Raw genomic sequence first — 18,962 nt, 5'->3', positions numbered from 1 at the left:
AACTAGACTCGGAGCTGTATGCATACCCGTTACATTGTATGCATTCCCACCGTTACAGTGGAAATGCAAAAGAGTGGGAAAGTTGTCTGAAAAGCTACTCTTCCTTTTGTGGCCCTTGCTGTCTTGTCATGCAAACTTAGTACAAAAAATGAGAACTGGGGGGAAGGGATCATTATATTATAAGGAGACATGTATTTTCGGGATTTGGGGGGATATAATTGACATACAGCACTGTATTAGTTCAAGGTATACAACATGATGTTTTACTTACATTGCAAAACGATTGCCATAGAAGTCTATTATAGTTAACATCTATCACCATACATAGTTATAATTTTTTGCCTTGAGATGAGAACTTTTAAAATCTACTCTCTTAGCAACTTTCAAATATACAATAAAGTATTACTGACCTATTAGTCACCATACTGGACATTGCATCCCAAGACTGATAACTGGAAGTTTGTACCTTTTGACCACCCTTACCCATTTCTCCCACCCCATGTTCTCTGCCTCTGGCAATCACCATTCTGTTCTCTGAGTTCAGTTTCTTTTTAGATTCCACATAAAAGTGAAATCAGATAGCATTTGCCTTCTCTGTCTTATCTCACTTAACATGATGCCATTGAGATCCTTTTCTGTTGTCACAAATGGCAGGACTTCTTTCTTTTTGATGCCTGAATAATATCCCAGTGTATAGGCATATGTAGCACATCTTCTTTATCCAGTCATCTCTCAATGAACACTTAATGCTATTTCTATGTCTTTGCTACTTTAAATAATGCTACAATGAGCATGGGGGTTCTGATATCCTTTAGAGAGAGTGATTTCACTTCCCAGAAGCATAATTACTGGATCATATGGTAGTTCAATTTTTAATTTTTTGAGGAACCACAATACTGTTTTCCATAGTGGCTGCATCACTTTATATTCCCAGCAGCAGTTCTCTTTTGTCCATTTCTGTAGTTGATCAGCACAATTATTATCCCTACTCTTTTTTTTTTATTGTGGTAAAAAATGAAAAGCACATAACATGAAATCTACCCTCTTAACAACATTTTAAGTGCACATGACAGTACTGTTAATCATATGCACATTCCTACTCTTAATAATGATCCGGGGGTATTTCAGCCAATCTATTTTGAGTTCAGTTTATATACTTCTTTTTAATTAGTATTAGTCTAAACCAGACTTAAAAATCAGATTAAAGTAGCATATTCTGACTGGTGATCAAAAATTAAAAGGAAAGTAAGTAGATATATACCTACATCAAAATTTTATCATTATAAATTAGTTGCATACTTACAAAACAAATGAAATGAATTGAGATAGAAAATGGAAATATAGGGGCAAGCTGTTTGAGTAAGTGTGGCCTTTGGGTTACATGTTTAATACATAGAGTCATCACTAGTCATGCATTTTTGCAAGACTAAGCAGGCAGCTGCTTGGAAAAGGGTAACCTTGAGCACTTTTACCATGGCAGCATCAGAAAGGAGGTGATGATGCAGACCCGGGAACCTAAAGGCATGCACCATGGAGGAGAAGGAATAGGGAACAAAAGGACTGACATCACCATTGAGAAACTCCCCCACTTCATGTTATGAATTAAACAGTTTTTGCCTTACTTATTGAAGGGAAGGTCTGGGAGAGAGGGAATGCTTTAATGTAACCAATTAAGAGACCCTTCTTAGAGATGTTTTAGATCTCAAATTATGACACTATACTAAGTCCTTTTGATCTACCCAAAAATGTGTCCTTTTTTTCCCCCAGAGCACAACTGCTTTCAGACTTCCAGTCAAGCCACATTATTATCTCAAGCCAGTCATATTGGATCAATATGCTGTGACAGACCAGTACATATAGTGATTTATGCAAATGCTTATATAAAGAACACAATTAAGTACTTATCACTTCCTTTAATTGCACTTTTTAGTAACTTCATGGTGCCAGTTTGTGTGTGTGTGTTTTTTTTGTTTTGTTTTTTGTTTTTGTTTTTTGTTGTTGTTGTTGGTGGTGGTGGTGGTGGTTTTTTGTGTTTTTTTGGTGTGTGTGTGTGTGTGTGTGTGTGTGTGTGTGTGTGTGTTTTCATGTACAAGGATTTCTTGGTTCTTTTAGCAGGATACACCTGTCCAGAGAAACTGGCTCATGTGTCATAATTAATCTCCATCAAAAAGTCAAACAGGAAAGGGGATTATTTTTTATGAACAGACAAAGTCGATATAAAGACATGAAACGAAACATACCAGTTCTCAGGCACCAGTGAGCCACCTTCAAACCTTAAAGGAGAAAACATATTTAATATTAAAATACTCCAACCAAACAACATGCACCTTCTGTCTACATCCCCAGCTGATTAGATCAGGAAGATCGAAATACATTGCTACTTCTGCTGTAACATACACAGCAAGGTCTGCATTTCCTAAGGAAAGAAATCAGAAAGTGTTGAGCTTCTCTGTGAGTCCTTGTTGACAGTTAAGTGTTCCAAGTCATGATTGTCCATGAGGTTGGGGTAGAGGGACCTCCCTGATGCTCTAGGTGCTGCACTGGATGCATTTGCTGTTACTCATCCCACAGGTGTAAAGCAACAACTCGGTGAGGGGGTTCGGCTGAGAGAGCCAGGAGACCCTGTAAAAGCTAACGCTGTTCACTCTGCTTCCCAGACAGTACTGCAGCTTTCTTATGAAAAATTGTCTGTCTTAAAAAGTTTCTCATGTGCCTCACTCATCACTACTTATAACCCTGCAACTGTGGTGATGTTGGACATTAGTTGAGCTTGGTTGGATACGTAATAAAAATAAAATTTGCTTTCCTTACACTAATACAATAAAATAGCTACTATAAATATACATTAATAATATACTACATTTAAAAAGCAAATCATAGCCATGGCCAAAGTGGCTCAGATGGTTAAAGTGTCATCCCATACACTGTGGGTTTGATTGATGATCAGGGCACCTACCCAGGTTGTAGGTTCAAACCCAGGCCAGGAGTGTGTGTGTGGGGTGGGGGAGGGGTTGTTTTTTGTTTTTTGGGTTTTTTGGGGGGGAGTCAGGGAGGGAGAAGCAACTGATGGATGTTTCTCTCCTCAAAATTAAACAAATAAAAACCAGATTATATGGTATATTTACATGCTTAAAATATTCACGCACAGATGGAAAAGAAAACATAGGGCATATACTAAACTATTCTAGAAAGAGGTATTGTACACTTCTCTATTCCGTGACTCAAAAGCTCAGAAATTTTTCCCATGACCATTTAACTAGTTAGTAACAGGGCAAGAAACAGGGCTACTAACTCCTAACTCATAACCTTTGCCTCCATATCACTATCACCATCTTCTCCAGAAAACTAAAGCTTCCCAATCAATACTTCAGTTCACTATAACATCATAGACATTTTTGAGAGTTTACAATGTGATAAGAACCATCATAAGCCTTGAATATACAAAACCAAGAAAGATAACGTTCCCTATCCCCAAGGTTGTCAAAGTGCAAAACAGAATAGTGTGCTAGGTAGAGTGACAGAACAAACCAGGTCTGTTCTTCACAGGAAATCCAGAAATGCTTCACACACATAGATATGCTTGAGTTGGGTCATGACATTTGTGCATCCAAATTAACGCATCACCATTTCTCCAATATTCTCCATTTTTCCCACACTCCAGAAGAAATTAGACTCCATCTTTGAAATGCAGTGGATCCCTGACCTAATATTGGTTTGTTTTGTTTTTATTTTATGTAGGACTAGAGGTTCAGTGCTCAGATTTGTGCACCAGTGGGTCCCTATACCTGGCCTGTAGGAATCAGGTCAAAACCAGCTCTCCGACATCCCCTGAGAGGTCCCGTATAGCAAGAGGGCAGTTCTTGGGTGACACACCCTGGAATCAGGCTCCCTCCTCTCTGGTTACTGGTGAGCCACCCGAGAACCGCCTCTGCCAAGTGACTGCAGCTCAGCAACTCCTGAGTTGAGCATCTGCTCCTGGTGGTCAGTGTGCATCATAGCTACTGGCTGGTCACTTGACTTTTATATATATACTAAAGGTCCAGGGCACAAAATATGTGCACGGGGTGGGGGGGTGTCCCTCAGCCCAGCCTACACCCTCTCCAATCTGGGACCCTTCAAAGGATGTCCAACTGCCCATTTAGGCCCAATCCCACAGACATCCCTCTCACAATCCAGGACTTCTGGCTCCCAATGCTTACCTGCCTCTCTGCCTGATTACCCTTAACCACTTCAGCCTGCCAGCCTGATCACCCCCTAACCACTCACCTGCCAGCCTGATCAACACCTAACTGCTCCCCTGCTGGCCCGATTGCCCCTAACTGCCCTCCCCTGCTGGCCTTGTCACCCCTAACTGCCCTCCCCAGCTGGCCCAGTAACCCCTAACTACCCTTCCTTACCAGCCTGGTCACCCCTAACTGCCCTCCCCTGCCAGTCTGGTCACCACCAACTGTCCTCCCCTGCCAGCCTGGTCTCCCCTAACTGCTCTCCCCTACTGGCCTGGTTCCCCCCAATTTCCCTCCCCTGCAGGCCTGGTCCCTCCCAATTGCCCTCCCCTGTTGGCCTGATTGCCCACAACTGCCCTCCCCTGCCAGCCATCTTGTGAAAGCCATCTTGTGTCCACAGGGGGTTGGCCATTTTTGACCACATGAGGGTGGCCATCTTGTGTGTTGGAGTGATGGTCAATTTGCATATTATTCTTTTATTAGATAGGATATGTAATTTGTTATATTCAATTTTCTTACTTTCTTCTGTTGTGTTTGATCTTTTTTTATTTTTGTTTATTTTCTTACTCTCTAAACTTGAACTTATTTTCTCATTTTCAGGTCTGCTTCTATACATGTAAAATAATTGTCAGTCTTCAAATGAAATAAAATACTTCTCTAAGATTTAGTCATTTGTTCCACTTTTTTTTTATTTGCCATATAAAAACAAATTAAAATTTTAATGAACAGATATTTTTCAACCAGTCGTGTTGTGAATGTTTAAACACAGGTTAAGAACCTGGAGCTCTCAGTTCTCAAATAAATCATGCTCCTGTATTTTAACAGATGCAATGCTCTTGGTGGCAGAGCGACTGGAAGGACCTTTCAACATTGAGTCAGTCATGGATCCTATAGATGTCAAGATCTCTGAAGCCATTATGAACATGCAAGAAAACAGCATGCAGGTGTCTGCAAAGGTATTTGCATTAGTCATATGTCTACTAATAAAGAAAGAGCAGTAATCTAAGAATGAAGTAACCAGATATGTCGTCTGGGATTATAAATTCAAGTACATTGTCAGTGAACTTTTCATGTCAAGCTACAAATTTGCTACTTCATTAAAAATGTCTAACAAAATGGCATTGAGAAAGGAAGCAATCTTTTTGCTCACAACTACTCAATCATGAAGAAATTATTGGCTGCTAAAAAGTTTCAGAGAGCCCAAGTATATTGACTAATCCCTCATATTTGTGAGCAATTTTGGGGGGAGTGGATTTAATGTTTGAAATGTCTATATACTTTAACCCTGTTCTCTCTTGAGGAACTTCTAATTATATCTTCAGCTGTGCAAGCCAGGCAAATGTTCTATATGTTCAATTGTAAATAATTAAACATTCCATCTGACCTCCTTTTTTAAGACTATGGTGTAACCTTGATTAATGTATCTTCAGGGGAAAATGCTCCTTTGTATGAAGTCCAACACACATTCAAAGAAAAAAAAGTAGTTCATTTTCAAAAATCATGTGAGACAGAGCTTTTGAGTTTGCAGCTGCAGAACACAAATACCAGGTGCAAGATTTTGGTTTGTCCCCACCCATTTGAAGATTAACAGGACCCACCTTCAACAAAATTGAGAGATTTGCAATGGGTTCCCAGCCGTTCCTTCATCACTCTTTTCACCCACATTGATGATTGCATAATGCCCTTCTGTTCTTTTGACCAGTCACCTTGTCCTGAAATACTAACCAAATCTATATCAGTTTTTTAAACCTGATGACTGACTGAGTGATTGCATTTTAACAGAAAGTCATTCACACAAATAGATATCAGGCAAGCAGTTGGCTTAGCTTCCTTTGATTTTAAAATCCTTTGTGAAAGGTATTTCAAATCTAATCAAGGAAAAGGGAATGGGTAGGGGTGGGGAGGGCAGAGAGAGAACCATAGAATCCAACTAGGTCTCTTGGCTGAATATGAATCAAACTAGATTTGGGCTTTTCAGGATGGACTAGTAGAATGTAGGGTAGGAAAAAATATTTCCTGGAAGATGGATGAGCAGAGAGTTTCATAGGCCTTGTCCTGGGTTTTAATGAATTTGCGATATCTGGTATAAAGAAGGATTCTCTAAATTTGCCATTACCTGTTAGAGAAATAGCACATTTGGTGGTTCCATGAAAAGCTATTTTCTTTCTTTCCCATCAAAAAACAGCAGCCATCTAGACCTCTCAAACCTATTGCCCAGAAACCAATGAATGATGCTTTGAGAGGCCAAATATCCCTGCAGCGCTTGAGTAACCAGATGCTAAAGTTGTTGATGTTCAAACTGCTCTAGAGAAAAGGGCATGAAAAACCACATAAAGAAAACTGTCTGTGACCTGAGAGTACCCCACACTTCCTAGAGGCAGAGGTTTTTTTTATCAGCATGTGCATATACATGTTCAAGTCTAATTATTCTATTAAAAATTCTCTAAGTCTTAGATGGATTCTTTTTATTACCAGAATATGGATGAGACATTTTTATGGAATTTGTCCTAGAATAGTATGGCTGTTCACAGAACTGCACTTTTTATTGTACTATTACAGATGTCCCCATTTCCCCCAACCCTTTGTCTTTCTGCACCCAACCCCCACTCTGACCATCACCACATTGTTGTCTGTATCTTGGATTATGCATATATGTTCTTTAGCTAATCTCTTCACCATCTTTCATCCAGTCCTCTTCTCCCCCAGTCCCTCTGACAGTTGTCAGTCTGTTCCATGTATCCATGCCTCTGGTTCTATTTTGTTAAGGATACATTTCTTTGTAAGAATTGTCAAAATCAAAAGTAGAAATAATATAGAACATGTAAGAGTACACTCACATGAGAGGATATAATGTGGAGGGTCATAAAATAGTAGTACCAAAAATGTCAAATGAGCTAAAAACATGTTTAAAAAGTGTATCTGACTGAAACCGATTTGGCTCAGTGGATAGAGCATCAGCCTGCATACTGAAAGGTCCCAGGTTCAATTCCGGTCAAGGGCATGTACCTTGGTTGCAGGCACATCCCCAGTGGGGGATATGTAAGAGGTAGCTGATCGATGTTTCTCTCTCATCTATGTTTTTGGCTCTCTATCTCTCTCTCTCTTCCTCTATGTCAAAAATCAATAAAATATATTTTAAAATAATAATAATAAATAAATAAAGTGTATCTGGTAGTCTTGGCATAGAGAAAAGGGGATGGAATGAGTTAAGGAAGGAAGAAGAGGAGGGCAGCTGGATCTCTCTGGGAAAGAAAGATGGGACAGGAGGCAGATTGGAAGAGGGCAAGGAAGAAGGACCAAAGTCAGCCTATCATGTAATGGAGAGTACAAGATGGCTGGAATTTGGCTACATCTACTAGTAAACACTGACAAGATTTGCTGATGGAATGGTTATGTTCTAAAAGAGGTCTTATTTCTTCAAGGGAATAGAATTTGGAACTATGTAGTTTTTCTCCCCTACAAGTGACATCCATGAAAATCAGGCATGCACCAAAGTCTAAAATCTACATTCCAGCTAATAACCGGATGGTTAAATATTTCCCCTTTTCTAGGAACTCTCAGTCACTGTTAATAGTCTCATCACATTTGAAGTTCTAGATTTCCAGACTTCCACTGGAGTATTTACACAAACAGAGACTTTGTTAACTCTAATAAGTGAGCTTCAAGTGAGACTAGAAACTGTTTCCTAATTGCAGGCTTGACATCCTGAGATTTGTAAACCTTATAAAAGACAAAGACTGTTTACTCCAGGATATTATTGACAACTTCTTCTTAGAAAATCATTTGCCTTATTACAGCAGTTATGTATAGAACTCATTCCCAGAGTCTCTTTCAGAAAAGCAACAATATTTATAACTGCCGGCTCATCCTTATTGAGTGCTTCCCCCCAAGGATTGTGCTGTGCTTTACATTTATTACAAGGAACATAACAATGCTTGTGAGGAGGTAGGTCTTCTCCCTAACTCTCCAGATAAGCAAACCAAGGCTTAGCAAAGTTAATGAATTTCTGAAGATGTCATGGTGCTTGAAAAGTGCATAGAGGAGTGTGTGACTGCAGAGCCCACATTGCTGGTCAATGCATCACAATGATGTGGGTGCCTACAAGGCCAGTCTCACATAAGGCAGGGTTTTGGAATACTTGCTGGCTAGATCAAGTATTAAGAGAAGGTTCATGAAGAAGGTAAGGAAACAGAGGAGATAAAGCCAGGACTCAAGTTATTTGTCTTTCTGTCTGATTCCCTTTATAAATTTACCTAGAACTTCTCACCATACTAAATGCTACCAAACTATTTCTTATATGGACCACCATTCATTGCTTCAAATCTTTCCTAGTTTTAATAGTATAAAATACTAGAGGCCCAGTGCACAAATTTGTGCAGGGGTGGGGTCCAGCCGGCCTGCCCCAGTGGGGGCCCATTGGGCCGGGCCAGTGTGGGGGAAGAGGAGCCAATTAGAGCCTGGATCAGGCTGGTTGGCTACCGCAGTGCATGTGATAACCACCAGTCATTCTGGTTGTTCTGGTCATTCCGCCATTCCGGTCACTAGCTTTTATATATATAGATATGAGTGTACATTTTCTCTCTTCTTCTATCTCAAGGCAAAAGATGAACACACCACAGTTCTAGATATGAATTCTCCCTCCTCTAATATAGTGATTCTCATCATATCTGAAGTAGGGAAGAGCTCATCTTTTATACTTCATCACTGAGATCATAAATTAGTTATATTTGCAGACCAATTAAAAGACCCATTGCCACTATCCATGCCCATGGTCCACTCTTGTCTTAGATCTGTTTTTATAGGTATTCCTCTCCTATTTAGCCTATAGCTAAGCTATTAGGGGTAAGGCACACTGACATTCCTTTTAAAAAACACACTAGAGATCCTGTGCATGAAATTTATGCACAGGTAGGGTCCATAGGCCTGGCCAGCATTCAGGGCTGACTGGAGCCTTCCGAGGCCTCCCTTCATTTCAAACAGCCTCCTGGTGGTCAGAGCATATCACAGCGAGTGATCAAACTATATATTATCTAGCCAATCTTTATAATCAAGTTATAATAACATTATGACACTCATCTTAAACTATTGATTTGAATATATTTTGTACAATATACTATATATACTTAAGGCCTGGAGCATGGACTTGTGCACTGGTGGGGTCCCTTGGCCTGGCCTGCACCCTCTCACAATCTGGAACCCCTCAGGAGATGTCAGAGAGCCAGTTTTAGCCTGATCCCTGCAGAACAGCCTGAGGGACCCGACCAGTGCATGAATCTGTTCATCGGGCCAGTTTCAGCCCAATCCCTGCAAGCCACGCCTAGGGACCCCACCAATGCAAGATTCCATGCACCAGGCCTCTAGTATGCATATAAAATCTTTGGTTAATTTTTTCCTACCCTCTCCCCTCTGAATTTCATTAGTCTGTTCCATGTTTCCATGCCTGTGCATTAAGCATCTGCCCTTTGGTGATCATTGCATGTCATAGCTACTGGCCGGTTGGTTGGTCAGCCAGTCGGCCAGCTATTTAGGCTTTTATATATATAGAGAGAGATATATATACATGTTTAAAGGCTGGGGGGCGGGGGGAGACAGCATTTTTAAACTTTTGTTGGTTCTTTTTGAACAAATACTCACTGGTAACAATGATAATCATCATGCCTACCATTAATTGAGAAGCTCCTATATTCATTCAACGAATTCTCTACTACTTATCAGGCCAGGGAAACACAGCAAAGGACAAAATAGATTATCTGCCTTTGTGACAGTCTCTTTCTAAATGCCTTGCATGTTTATTTCAAATTCTTACTGCTATCTTGTAAAACATTGATTCCCTGGTTTTACAGATAGAAATTATTGTATTAGAGAGATTGCATAGCTTGTTAGAGGCGTTGAATCTAACAAGGGGCTGATCAGGGATTGCAACCCAGATCTGTCTGATCTAAAGAAACAGATTTTCCCAGTGTGCTACTGTTTCCTCAGTGTCTTTCCCCCAGAACTAGACATATTTCAGCACTGAGGGACCAGCCAGCTAAGAGAGCACTGTTACCTGAAACCTACTACAGAGAACATATTGATAAGAAACACAAGCTGCTAGTTCTCCGAGCCCCAACTAACCTTATTGTATTCACCAACTTCACCATCTTTATCAAAGACAGTTTCCTTCATTATCCTACCACTTCTTTTTACCCACCCAAATCAAAGAATTTTGCAGGCTTTTGAAAAGTTCCCAAGAGCATGGAGAAAAAACTTTGAATCTCTGCCTGTGAATTTCAAATGTGTTGATAATCTCCTTCTTATTCTATCAGGGAAGATGAAACTCATCTCACTCAATATAACTTAAATATATTAGGAGTAATTTCAAATATAATCCAGAAAAAGATTGGTTTGTCAGATATAATCTAAATTAAGAAGGAAGACTTACTAAATTCCAATTGAAACCATCCATTCAATTCATACTTATTACAGACGAGAGTAGAACCCATTAGAAAAGAGCAGGATAGCCCTTCAGGTACTTAATTTTCTCCAGACAATTCTTTCTGAATCTACAGCTCAAGTAAAGACAGGAAAAAAGCTTCAGAGAACAAAAAAGTAATATAATAATTTCTGCCTCCAGCTGGCAGGTCTTTGTTTCCTCATCTGTAGAATGGGGGTTGATTGAAATGTCCCCTTTTCATCTCTAACATTTAATACATTATCTTTTCATTAATTATTAGGTTTCTTTTTCTAGTGTCTAGTTAACATTTTTTTTTCTATGCAACTTTTCCTTTCAATACATTCAGGTAGAAATAACATCTTGGGGATTCACATGGAAAAAACATCTTCTTTTAGCTATGAGGACATATTTTAGAATTTAGTTTAAATAAATATGTAGATACATGCATGTAAAACTTTGAGTCCCTATATTACATATGTCCTTAAGGCAGTAAACATTATTCTTTGTGGTGTGGTTACTTGTGTGTAATTACCTCCTCCTTCTGGAATTATAAATTAGTGGAGGACAGGAACTACATCTTTGCTCATTCTTACATTCTACAGAGATCCACCTTAACATGTCACTTTACACATGGAAGAAACAGTATATTCTGCGTAATTGAATTCAGAACATGGAAGTATAATGCCACAGTGAGTTCAACAATGAGGAATAGAAATGACCTTAAAATGTACTAGAAGTTAGTCTCGTATTCTTGAAAATTGCATAAAAGTTACAAGGCAAATTATTTGTCTGTCTAAAGTCAATTAATTCACATTAAAAAGGAGGATGCTGCTTGAATTATCAGAGGGATCCCTTATATTGAATAAATATCTAACCACAATGTTGTACACCTGAAAGTAAAATAATATTGATTATCTACTGTAATTGGAAAATAAAACTTAGAAAAATAAATAAAAACAAAATATTCTTCTAAAAAAGTGAAGATGCTAGTAGCACTTATTCCTAGGATCATTTTAGAGTAAAGTGATACAATCCATGCAAAATGCTTAGCATAAACTATGTCAAATGAAAATCACTCATAATAGTTAAGCATTGTGATAATTGTTATTGAAAATGTCTATAATACAGAAATTATAAAGAGCATTGACTCCATGGTTTTACCTCTTTAATGTAAGTCTGGGAACTTATCTTTAGTATCTAAGATCAGATGAACAGGTTTGGTATAAATACACCTGCGTTTAAATCTACTCATCCATGTGATATTTTCAATAGCAGAGAATCACCTCAAAAGGGACACAGACTTCTGCCTGGCCTATGACATGGCACTGAATAAATGTCTAATCATCAGACCTTTGAAAGAACAGACTAGAAGGAAACACAGAATGGGTGCAGACCCTGTCAGCAGCCTGACATCTGGCCTGTGCCTATTGGCAGCACCAATGCCAGCAGAGCAATGGTTTAGAGGAATTTCAGTGGCCTCTGCCTACTATCACGTTACTCCTACGTTGACGTGCTACGTTGACAAGTGGTTCAAATCCCTTCTGTCTGATCTCTGAGAAAAAATAAAAAAAATCCAATGGTCATGCAATTTACAAAGCTTTATTTCTATTTCTTCTTTAGTTTCTTTGTTTTTTGCTTTGTTGTTGTTGTTGTTTGAGAGAGAGAGAGAGAGAGAGAGAGAGAGAGAGAGAGAGAGAGAGGGAGAGAGAGAGACTCTCAATGATTTCTAAATTCAGAATATTTTTTCTGGTTATTCAAATTTTAAAGTTTACATTCTTCCTATCAGCTTTCACTTATAATATTCTACCAAGAAGCAAGGATTTAAAACATCTTTTATTCTTTGATTCTTCATTTCTATATTAACACACACACAACTAGAATCTCAGAATCTGTTCCATTCCTGTTTGTAACATCAGTGGATAATAGGACCATATTTTTCAGATGCTAGATACAAGAGGGAAAGGAGACACCATTTTTCATAAAGTAAAATGAAGTTTCGAGAAAAATGCTTATGATGCATTTTCAAACATGCACCCAAAGCAAACTAGTTTTAACTTTTCTTCCATGTAAAAGGAATATTGTTTTCCTCCTTTTGATGATAAAATGCAACTCCTGATTATCCATAACCTTAGGAGACTTATCCTAAGATTTTTCTTTCACTTGAACTTTAGGGCAAAAGATGAGAAGATTGCATTTACTGTAGTGTACTCAGAAATCCGTGATTGCAACTCAATTCAGTTTTTAACACACACTTAGAGCATTCTTTTTTTTAATTAAATTATTATCGGTGTACATATTTTACCATTGTCCTCCTTCCTATACATACCCTCCCTCCCCAGAGTTTTGTGTCCATTGGTTATACTTATATGCATGTATACACCCCTATGCTCATAGAGCATTCTTAAGAACAGAGGTTATCGGCTCGCTCTCCTGAAAGTGTTCTCCCAACCTCTTCCTGACTTACAGAGAACAGTTTCCCTAGAACTGTGCTTCCCATGGACAGTAGATTACTGTGTCAAGGTTAGTGTTAGTGGCCTCTTCCCATTCTCACAAATACTTGGTTGTTCCAGCACTTAACAATTCCCTTCACTCAAGGATATGCAGTCTGATTTGATCCTGGTAGGGGTGTCGAACTCAATCAGAGAAGGGGCTAAAATCTAAAATCCAGCCTAAATCGCAGGCCGAATGGTTTACTGAACAGTCATAAACTGACAATGTCATACACTGACAGCGGAGTGCAGTGATGACAGCGCGGTGCGGGCCACATTGCAAGGCCTGGCGGACTGGATTTGGCCCGCGGGCCTTGTGTTTGACACATGTGCTACAGTCATTGCCAGCCAGTCAATATTTAGACATGTAACTACCTCTGTGTGGTTATCGCCACTTGTTCTGCCAGAAAACTTGGAATAATACATGGCTTTCTCTTTCTTTGAGTACAATATGTTCATCTCTTTCATATCACCTCCTCATTGTACTAAAATATATTTTAAACATTATCTAAGTAGCTTAGATGCCCTGCAAAGTGAAAAAAATCAATAAATTATTTACTAATACATTTTACTTGTTAGCTAGACAATATATTTTTTAAACACAGTGTTCACTGGGGTGAGTGACAAAAAGAATTCTTGTGTAGAAAATCCAGGCTGGCTGGGACACAATTTTCTGAGTTTGCTTTAGCAACAGTAGGAGTTTTCATCCCAAATCTCTCTCTAGCCCAGATTACTTTCCCAATCACATCTGTTTATCCAGCTGTCTGCTGCACACCTCCACCTGCCACCTCAAATATACCTGTCCCAAACTGAGCTCACGGTCCTCTCACAAACCCTTCTCTTCCCCAGGGTCCTCTATCCCAGAGAATGCCTCCTACTGCTGTTTGGTCCTTGCCAGAAACCCTGCTGGCTCCTCTTCTTAACCCTCATACTCAATCCATAAGGAAACCAATTAAACAGCCATTCCAAATATCACTTGAATTTATTCACAGCAGCTCTCTAATTCTATCACCTCACACATGGGTTATAGAATCCTGATTAATTTCCTGCCTTTAGTTTTGCCACACTCCAATCAATTTCCCACACAGCAGCCAGAGGGATTCCTGAAAAGTGCAAATATGTTCACTTCACTCTCCTGCTTGATATCATTCCACAGTTTTCTGTTGCCATTAGAATAAAGCCAAGAGGTAGTCCTGCAAGATGTTGTCCTCACCGTGGCCCTCCAGGCCCAGTCTCACTACTCTCCCCACTTTATATTATTGAAGCAAAAATTTATTGAGCATCTGTTATCAGTGCCATACTCAATGCTGTGAGTAGAGGTCGTAGTGAATAAGACCAACAAAGCCTAATAGAAGCTTAATCTAGGAGGTAAGGTGTGTGGCGCCAGCACAGCCAAGGGTTTGGCGAGCCTGAGGGAGGGCCAGTCAAGAATGAAGAAAAGATAGACAAAGAGAATTAGCTGGGTCTAGGTGGATCTTCTGTGCCTGGCTGAGGCCATAGAACAGATCCAGACTACAAGCTAATGCTTTACTTTATAGTCAGAGGTAAACAAGGTAATTTACAATGTTCTTGTAAGTTCCACTTGTTTTGGCAATACTTGCTGCCCCTCCCACAGCCCATTAGCTACCCAGGAAAGATCTAGGGAGCATCACAAGATCAAGCTTAATTATGCTTAGAGGGCAGCTGGGACTTGTTTGTGACTTTGCCAGCAGGTCAGTCCTAGGCTTAACCCTATAATTGCTCCTACAGTAAGGGAACCCCTATATGTACCAAACATATGGAACAGCCTTAGTTCTGTGGCTCAGAACTATCCTCTGTCATCTATATGCTTTGGTTCCTGCTGTTCCCTCATCCTGGAACATGCTATCTTCTCCACCCCCCACTCCAAATACACAGCATTTGCCAGGCATACTCCAACTACTTCACTCCCCAGGCAAGATTCCCTAGTAGACTGGCCCCTATTCACAGGAAATATGCTACTTTGTAGTGTTTCCCAATTTCTGTGGTGATTTCAAGCTACCAGCACGATGTCAATGAACACAGAGTAGCACCCCATTATATAGTTGTATGTAAGTAACCTCAGGATATAACTGGCATGATTCGCCTCAGAGCATAGATAACAGTAAGCAATTAGAAAATAATAAGTTGTGAATATATATGACCTTTGTTTTCAATATAGTTTATATAATGTTAAGTGTATACAATTTAACTTTTAATAATCATTGTGTTTAATGACTGGCTTGCAAAATTCCTGGAAATTTATCAAGTGGTCTTGTGAGCCAGTAAGAACCAGCTCTGCCCAGCACACCGTGGCTATTCTAGGAACCTTTCTCTCACTCTCCAGCCTGGGTTAGTTCTCCCTCCTGAGCTCTCCCATCACAGTTATTACATTCTGTCATAATGGTCTGACTTCTTATCAGAACCTCATGAGCACAGGGCCATGTCCGGCCTTAGTGACACAACCATCATTTGTTGAATGGTGGGTTGAATGAATGACACAAAGTCAGGCTGATGACATTTACATGTTTATATAAATTTTGCAAAGTGATTCTTAAGGAATCACTTTAAACCTTATAAACAAAGAGTATATGAAATAATCATTTAGCTAGGCCAATGGGGTCGGGCTTTCTTTCTCTCCACACTCAAAATGCGCTTTGTGCTTTTCCACCATTTGGGAGGAAATATCAAGAGGTCTGTTGTTTAAGGAATGCAAAAGCTTCAAGGGGGAAAAAATCATCTCCTCAAGCAAATGGAAAGAATTTATTTTGTGGAAGAACCGATTTTAAGAAGTATGCAGCAATCTGACATATTCTGGAACCCAGCTGCATAAGCATCAGAGCAGATTATCAAAACCTTAAAACTGACGCGGTAGCTGGAGTTCGAAAATTGAAGCCAATGAAAAGCAGCCAAAACTGAAACTGGTTATTTAACTTGATTCAGTACAACCCAGAATTCTCCCCACAGAATCCAAAGCCCATCTAGGGTCTTAGGGTTTGCCAAACAACTTGGCCAAGGGACCATTATAATCAACCTTTAAGTAAAGAAAAACATGAATCGGGGAACAAAGAGAGGAAGAGAACAAAAGAGGAAGGGAAGGGGAGAGGGAAGGGATTATGAAAGATGAGAGATTGTTCTGAGATGTAAGAATGAAAACCTGTTTTCTTAAAAGGCTACCCATCAAGGAAATTGTCAAACTATTGAAAGTAAAAGACTAAAAATAAAACACCCTGATAGTTAAAATATTTGTGCAATCACAAACATTGTATAGTGACTTTATAGCTAAAGAAAGAAGTCAGTATTTAAATGTTTTTAATTTATACTCAGGAAAAAAAAAACTTCATAGGATATTAGCAGAATACTGTTAGGAACCAGGGAAAAGTGTGAAATGAGGTTCTAGGTACTGCTTTAATCTTATACCATGGTGATGCTACTTGCTGCTACTCTCCTTCTGCTACTGCTAATGCAATTTTTTTAAGTATTATAACTTCACATCTATTTACTAATGATAAGTGGATGTCCCATAACTCTCCCATTTCAGTTCCACGTTTCACTTTCACTTGGAGAAAGGGCCACCAGCTCTGTGCTGAACCCTAACAGGTGGGGGCAGGGCTGTGCTACCCGCAGCCACTGCGGTGGAAGGAAGGCTCTGCCCCAGCCCACGCTGCCGTCCACTTTGCTATGGGAAGCATCAGTGCCTGAGATGTGCACCCAGTTATCTCTAGAACCCATGGCCCTTGGCGTGTCCACCTGACTCTTTTGTACACAAAGTCCTCTGCTGTCTAATTGGCTTGTCAAGCACAGGGAGTAGCAATTAGCAAATGATCAATAGGACTTTTCAGAGAAATGCAAATTAAAACCACAATGAGATATCACTTCATGCCTGTCAGAATGGCTAGCCTCAATAAATCAACAAACAAGCACTGTCGAGGATATGGAGAAAAGGGAAGCCTTGTGCACTGTTGGTGAGAATGCAAATGGGTGCAGCCTCTGTGGAAAATAGTATGGAGTTTCCTCAAAAAATTAAAAATGGATCTGCCTATGACCCAGCAATTCCACTTCTGGGAATATATCCAAACCTCAAAATGCTAATTTAAAAGAATAGATGCACCCCTATGTTCATTGAAGCATTATGTTTTTTTTTTTTAATATATTTTATTGATTTTTCACAGAGAGGAAGGGAGAGAGACAGAGAGATAGAAACGTCGATGAGAGAGAAACATGGACCAGCTGCCTCTTGCACACTCCCTACTGGGGATGTGCCCACAACCCGGGTACATGCCCTTGACCAGAATCGAACCTGGGACCTTTCAGTGCGCAGACCGACGTTCTACCACTGAGCCAAACCAGTTTTGGCTCATTGAAGCATTATTTACAACTAGAGGCCCAGTGCATGAAATTCATGCAAAGGTAGAGTCCTTAGGCCTGCCCAGCAATGAGGGCAGATCAAGTTCTCCACTTCCGGGCCTCCCCGCCTCCTCCTTCGCTCACTCCCTCACCACCCCATCACTGCAGCTGGTCGCCCACCATGTTCCACACCACCCCCTGGTGGTCAGTGCATGATGTCATAGAGAGCAATCAAATGCCTGGTCTCCCAGTTGAACTGCTGAGGGGACAATTTGCATATTAGATTTTTATTATATAGAATAGCCAAGATTTGGAAGCAGCTCTTGTCCATCAGTAGATGAGTGGATTAAAAAAGCTGTGGTACATTTACATAATGGAATACTACATGGCCATTAAAAACAAAATCTTACTTTTTGAGACATCATGGAAGAACCTTGAGGTTACCGTATTTTCCGGCATATAAGACGACCCCTAATTTTACAGTTAAAACATAGATTTAGGCCTATATTAGCTGTATAAGACTACCCCTCACTTCAAAGAAAAGACTTACTTTGCCATCAAGATCTGCAGGTAATTTTTGTGCAATTTTGGTCTTTTGCCACCGATTTTCGGTTGACTTTTTTTGCTTCAAAAGTCGTCTTATACACCGGAAAATACGTTATTATCCTAAGTGAAATAAGCCAGTCAGATAAAGACAAGTACCATTTAATCTCACTCATTTGTGCAATCTTGTGAACAAAATAAATTGATAAACAAAATAGAAACAGAGGCATTAGTACATGGAACAGACTGACAGAGGTCAGAGTGGGAACTGGATGAAAGAAGGTAAAGGGATTAAGTAAAAAACATATACACATAACACATAGATACAGACAACAGTGTGGTGAAAGCCAGAGGAGAAGGGGAGTGGAAAGTAGGTGGAGGTGGGCAAAAGGGGGGAAAATGGGGATGGAAAGAGACTTTGCTTGGGGTGATAAGCACATGATGCCATGTGTAAATGATGTTTTATTGAGTTGTACACTTGAAACCCATATGGTTTTATGAATCAGTGTCACTCCAATCTATTTATCTATCTATCTATCTATCTATCTATCTATCTATCTATCTATATATATATATATAAGAGAGAGAGAGAGAGAGAGAGAGAGAGGTAGTATGCAAATTATCTATTATGACGTCACAGTAACAACCATTCAACAGGCTGCGTGTGCATGGAGCACCTCTAAGTCCCCCTCTCCCTCCTACCCTGCTTCTGCAGGCAGCAGTGGTGGCTCCCTCCAGCCTCCTGAAGTGGTATGGCTCCTTCCCTGCTCCCATGGGTGCTGGCAGCTTGCTCCCACCTTCCATAGAAACACAGCTCCTGTGGAAGTGGTGGGCAGTCTACTGCATGCAATATCATGTGCTAGGCCACTAGAAAGTTAAATAAAATATTCTGCATGACAAAAAAAAGAAACAGGATTTTTCTTTGGTTAT

At 39.8% G+C, this 18,962-nt stretch overlaps 1 protein-coding gene across 1 annotated transcript in view; it reads left to right on the top strand.

Moving 5' to 3' along the window:
• The window catches only part of GPC6 (glypican 6), a 1,067,089-nt gene that overhangs the window by 944,338 nt on the left and 103,789 nt on the right, over positions 1–18,962 (top strand). Inside the window, exon 5 of the mRNA XM_084876725.1 lies at positions 5,049–5,179. Coding sequence (XP_084732851.1) covers positions 5,049–5,179 — 131 coding nt within the window. The remainder of the gene's footprint in view (positions 1–5,048; positions 5,180–18,962) is intronic.

This window comes from Pipistrellus hanaki, assembly GCF_964339955.1.
Source record: "Pipistrellus hanaki genome assembly, chromosome: 3".
Lineage (NCBI taxonomy): Eukaryota > Metazoa > Chordata > Mammalia > Chiroptera > Vespertilionidae > Pipistrellus > Pipistrellus hanaki.
Note: the sequence above shows the minus strand (reverse complement) of the source record. Positions and strands in the feature narration are given on the sequence as shown.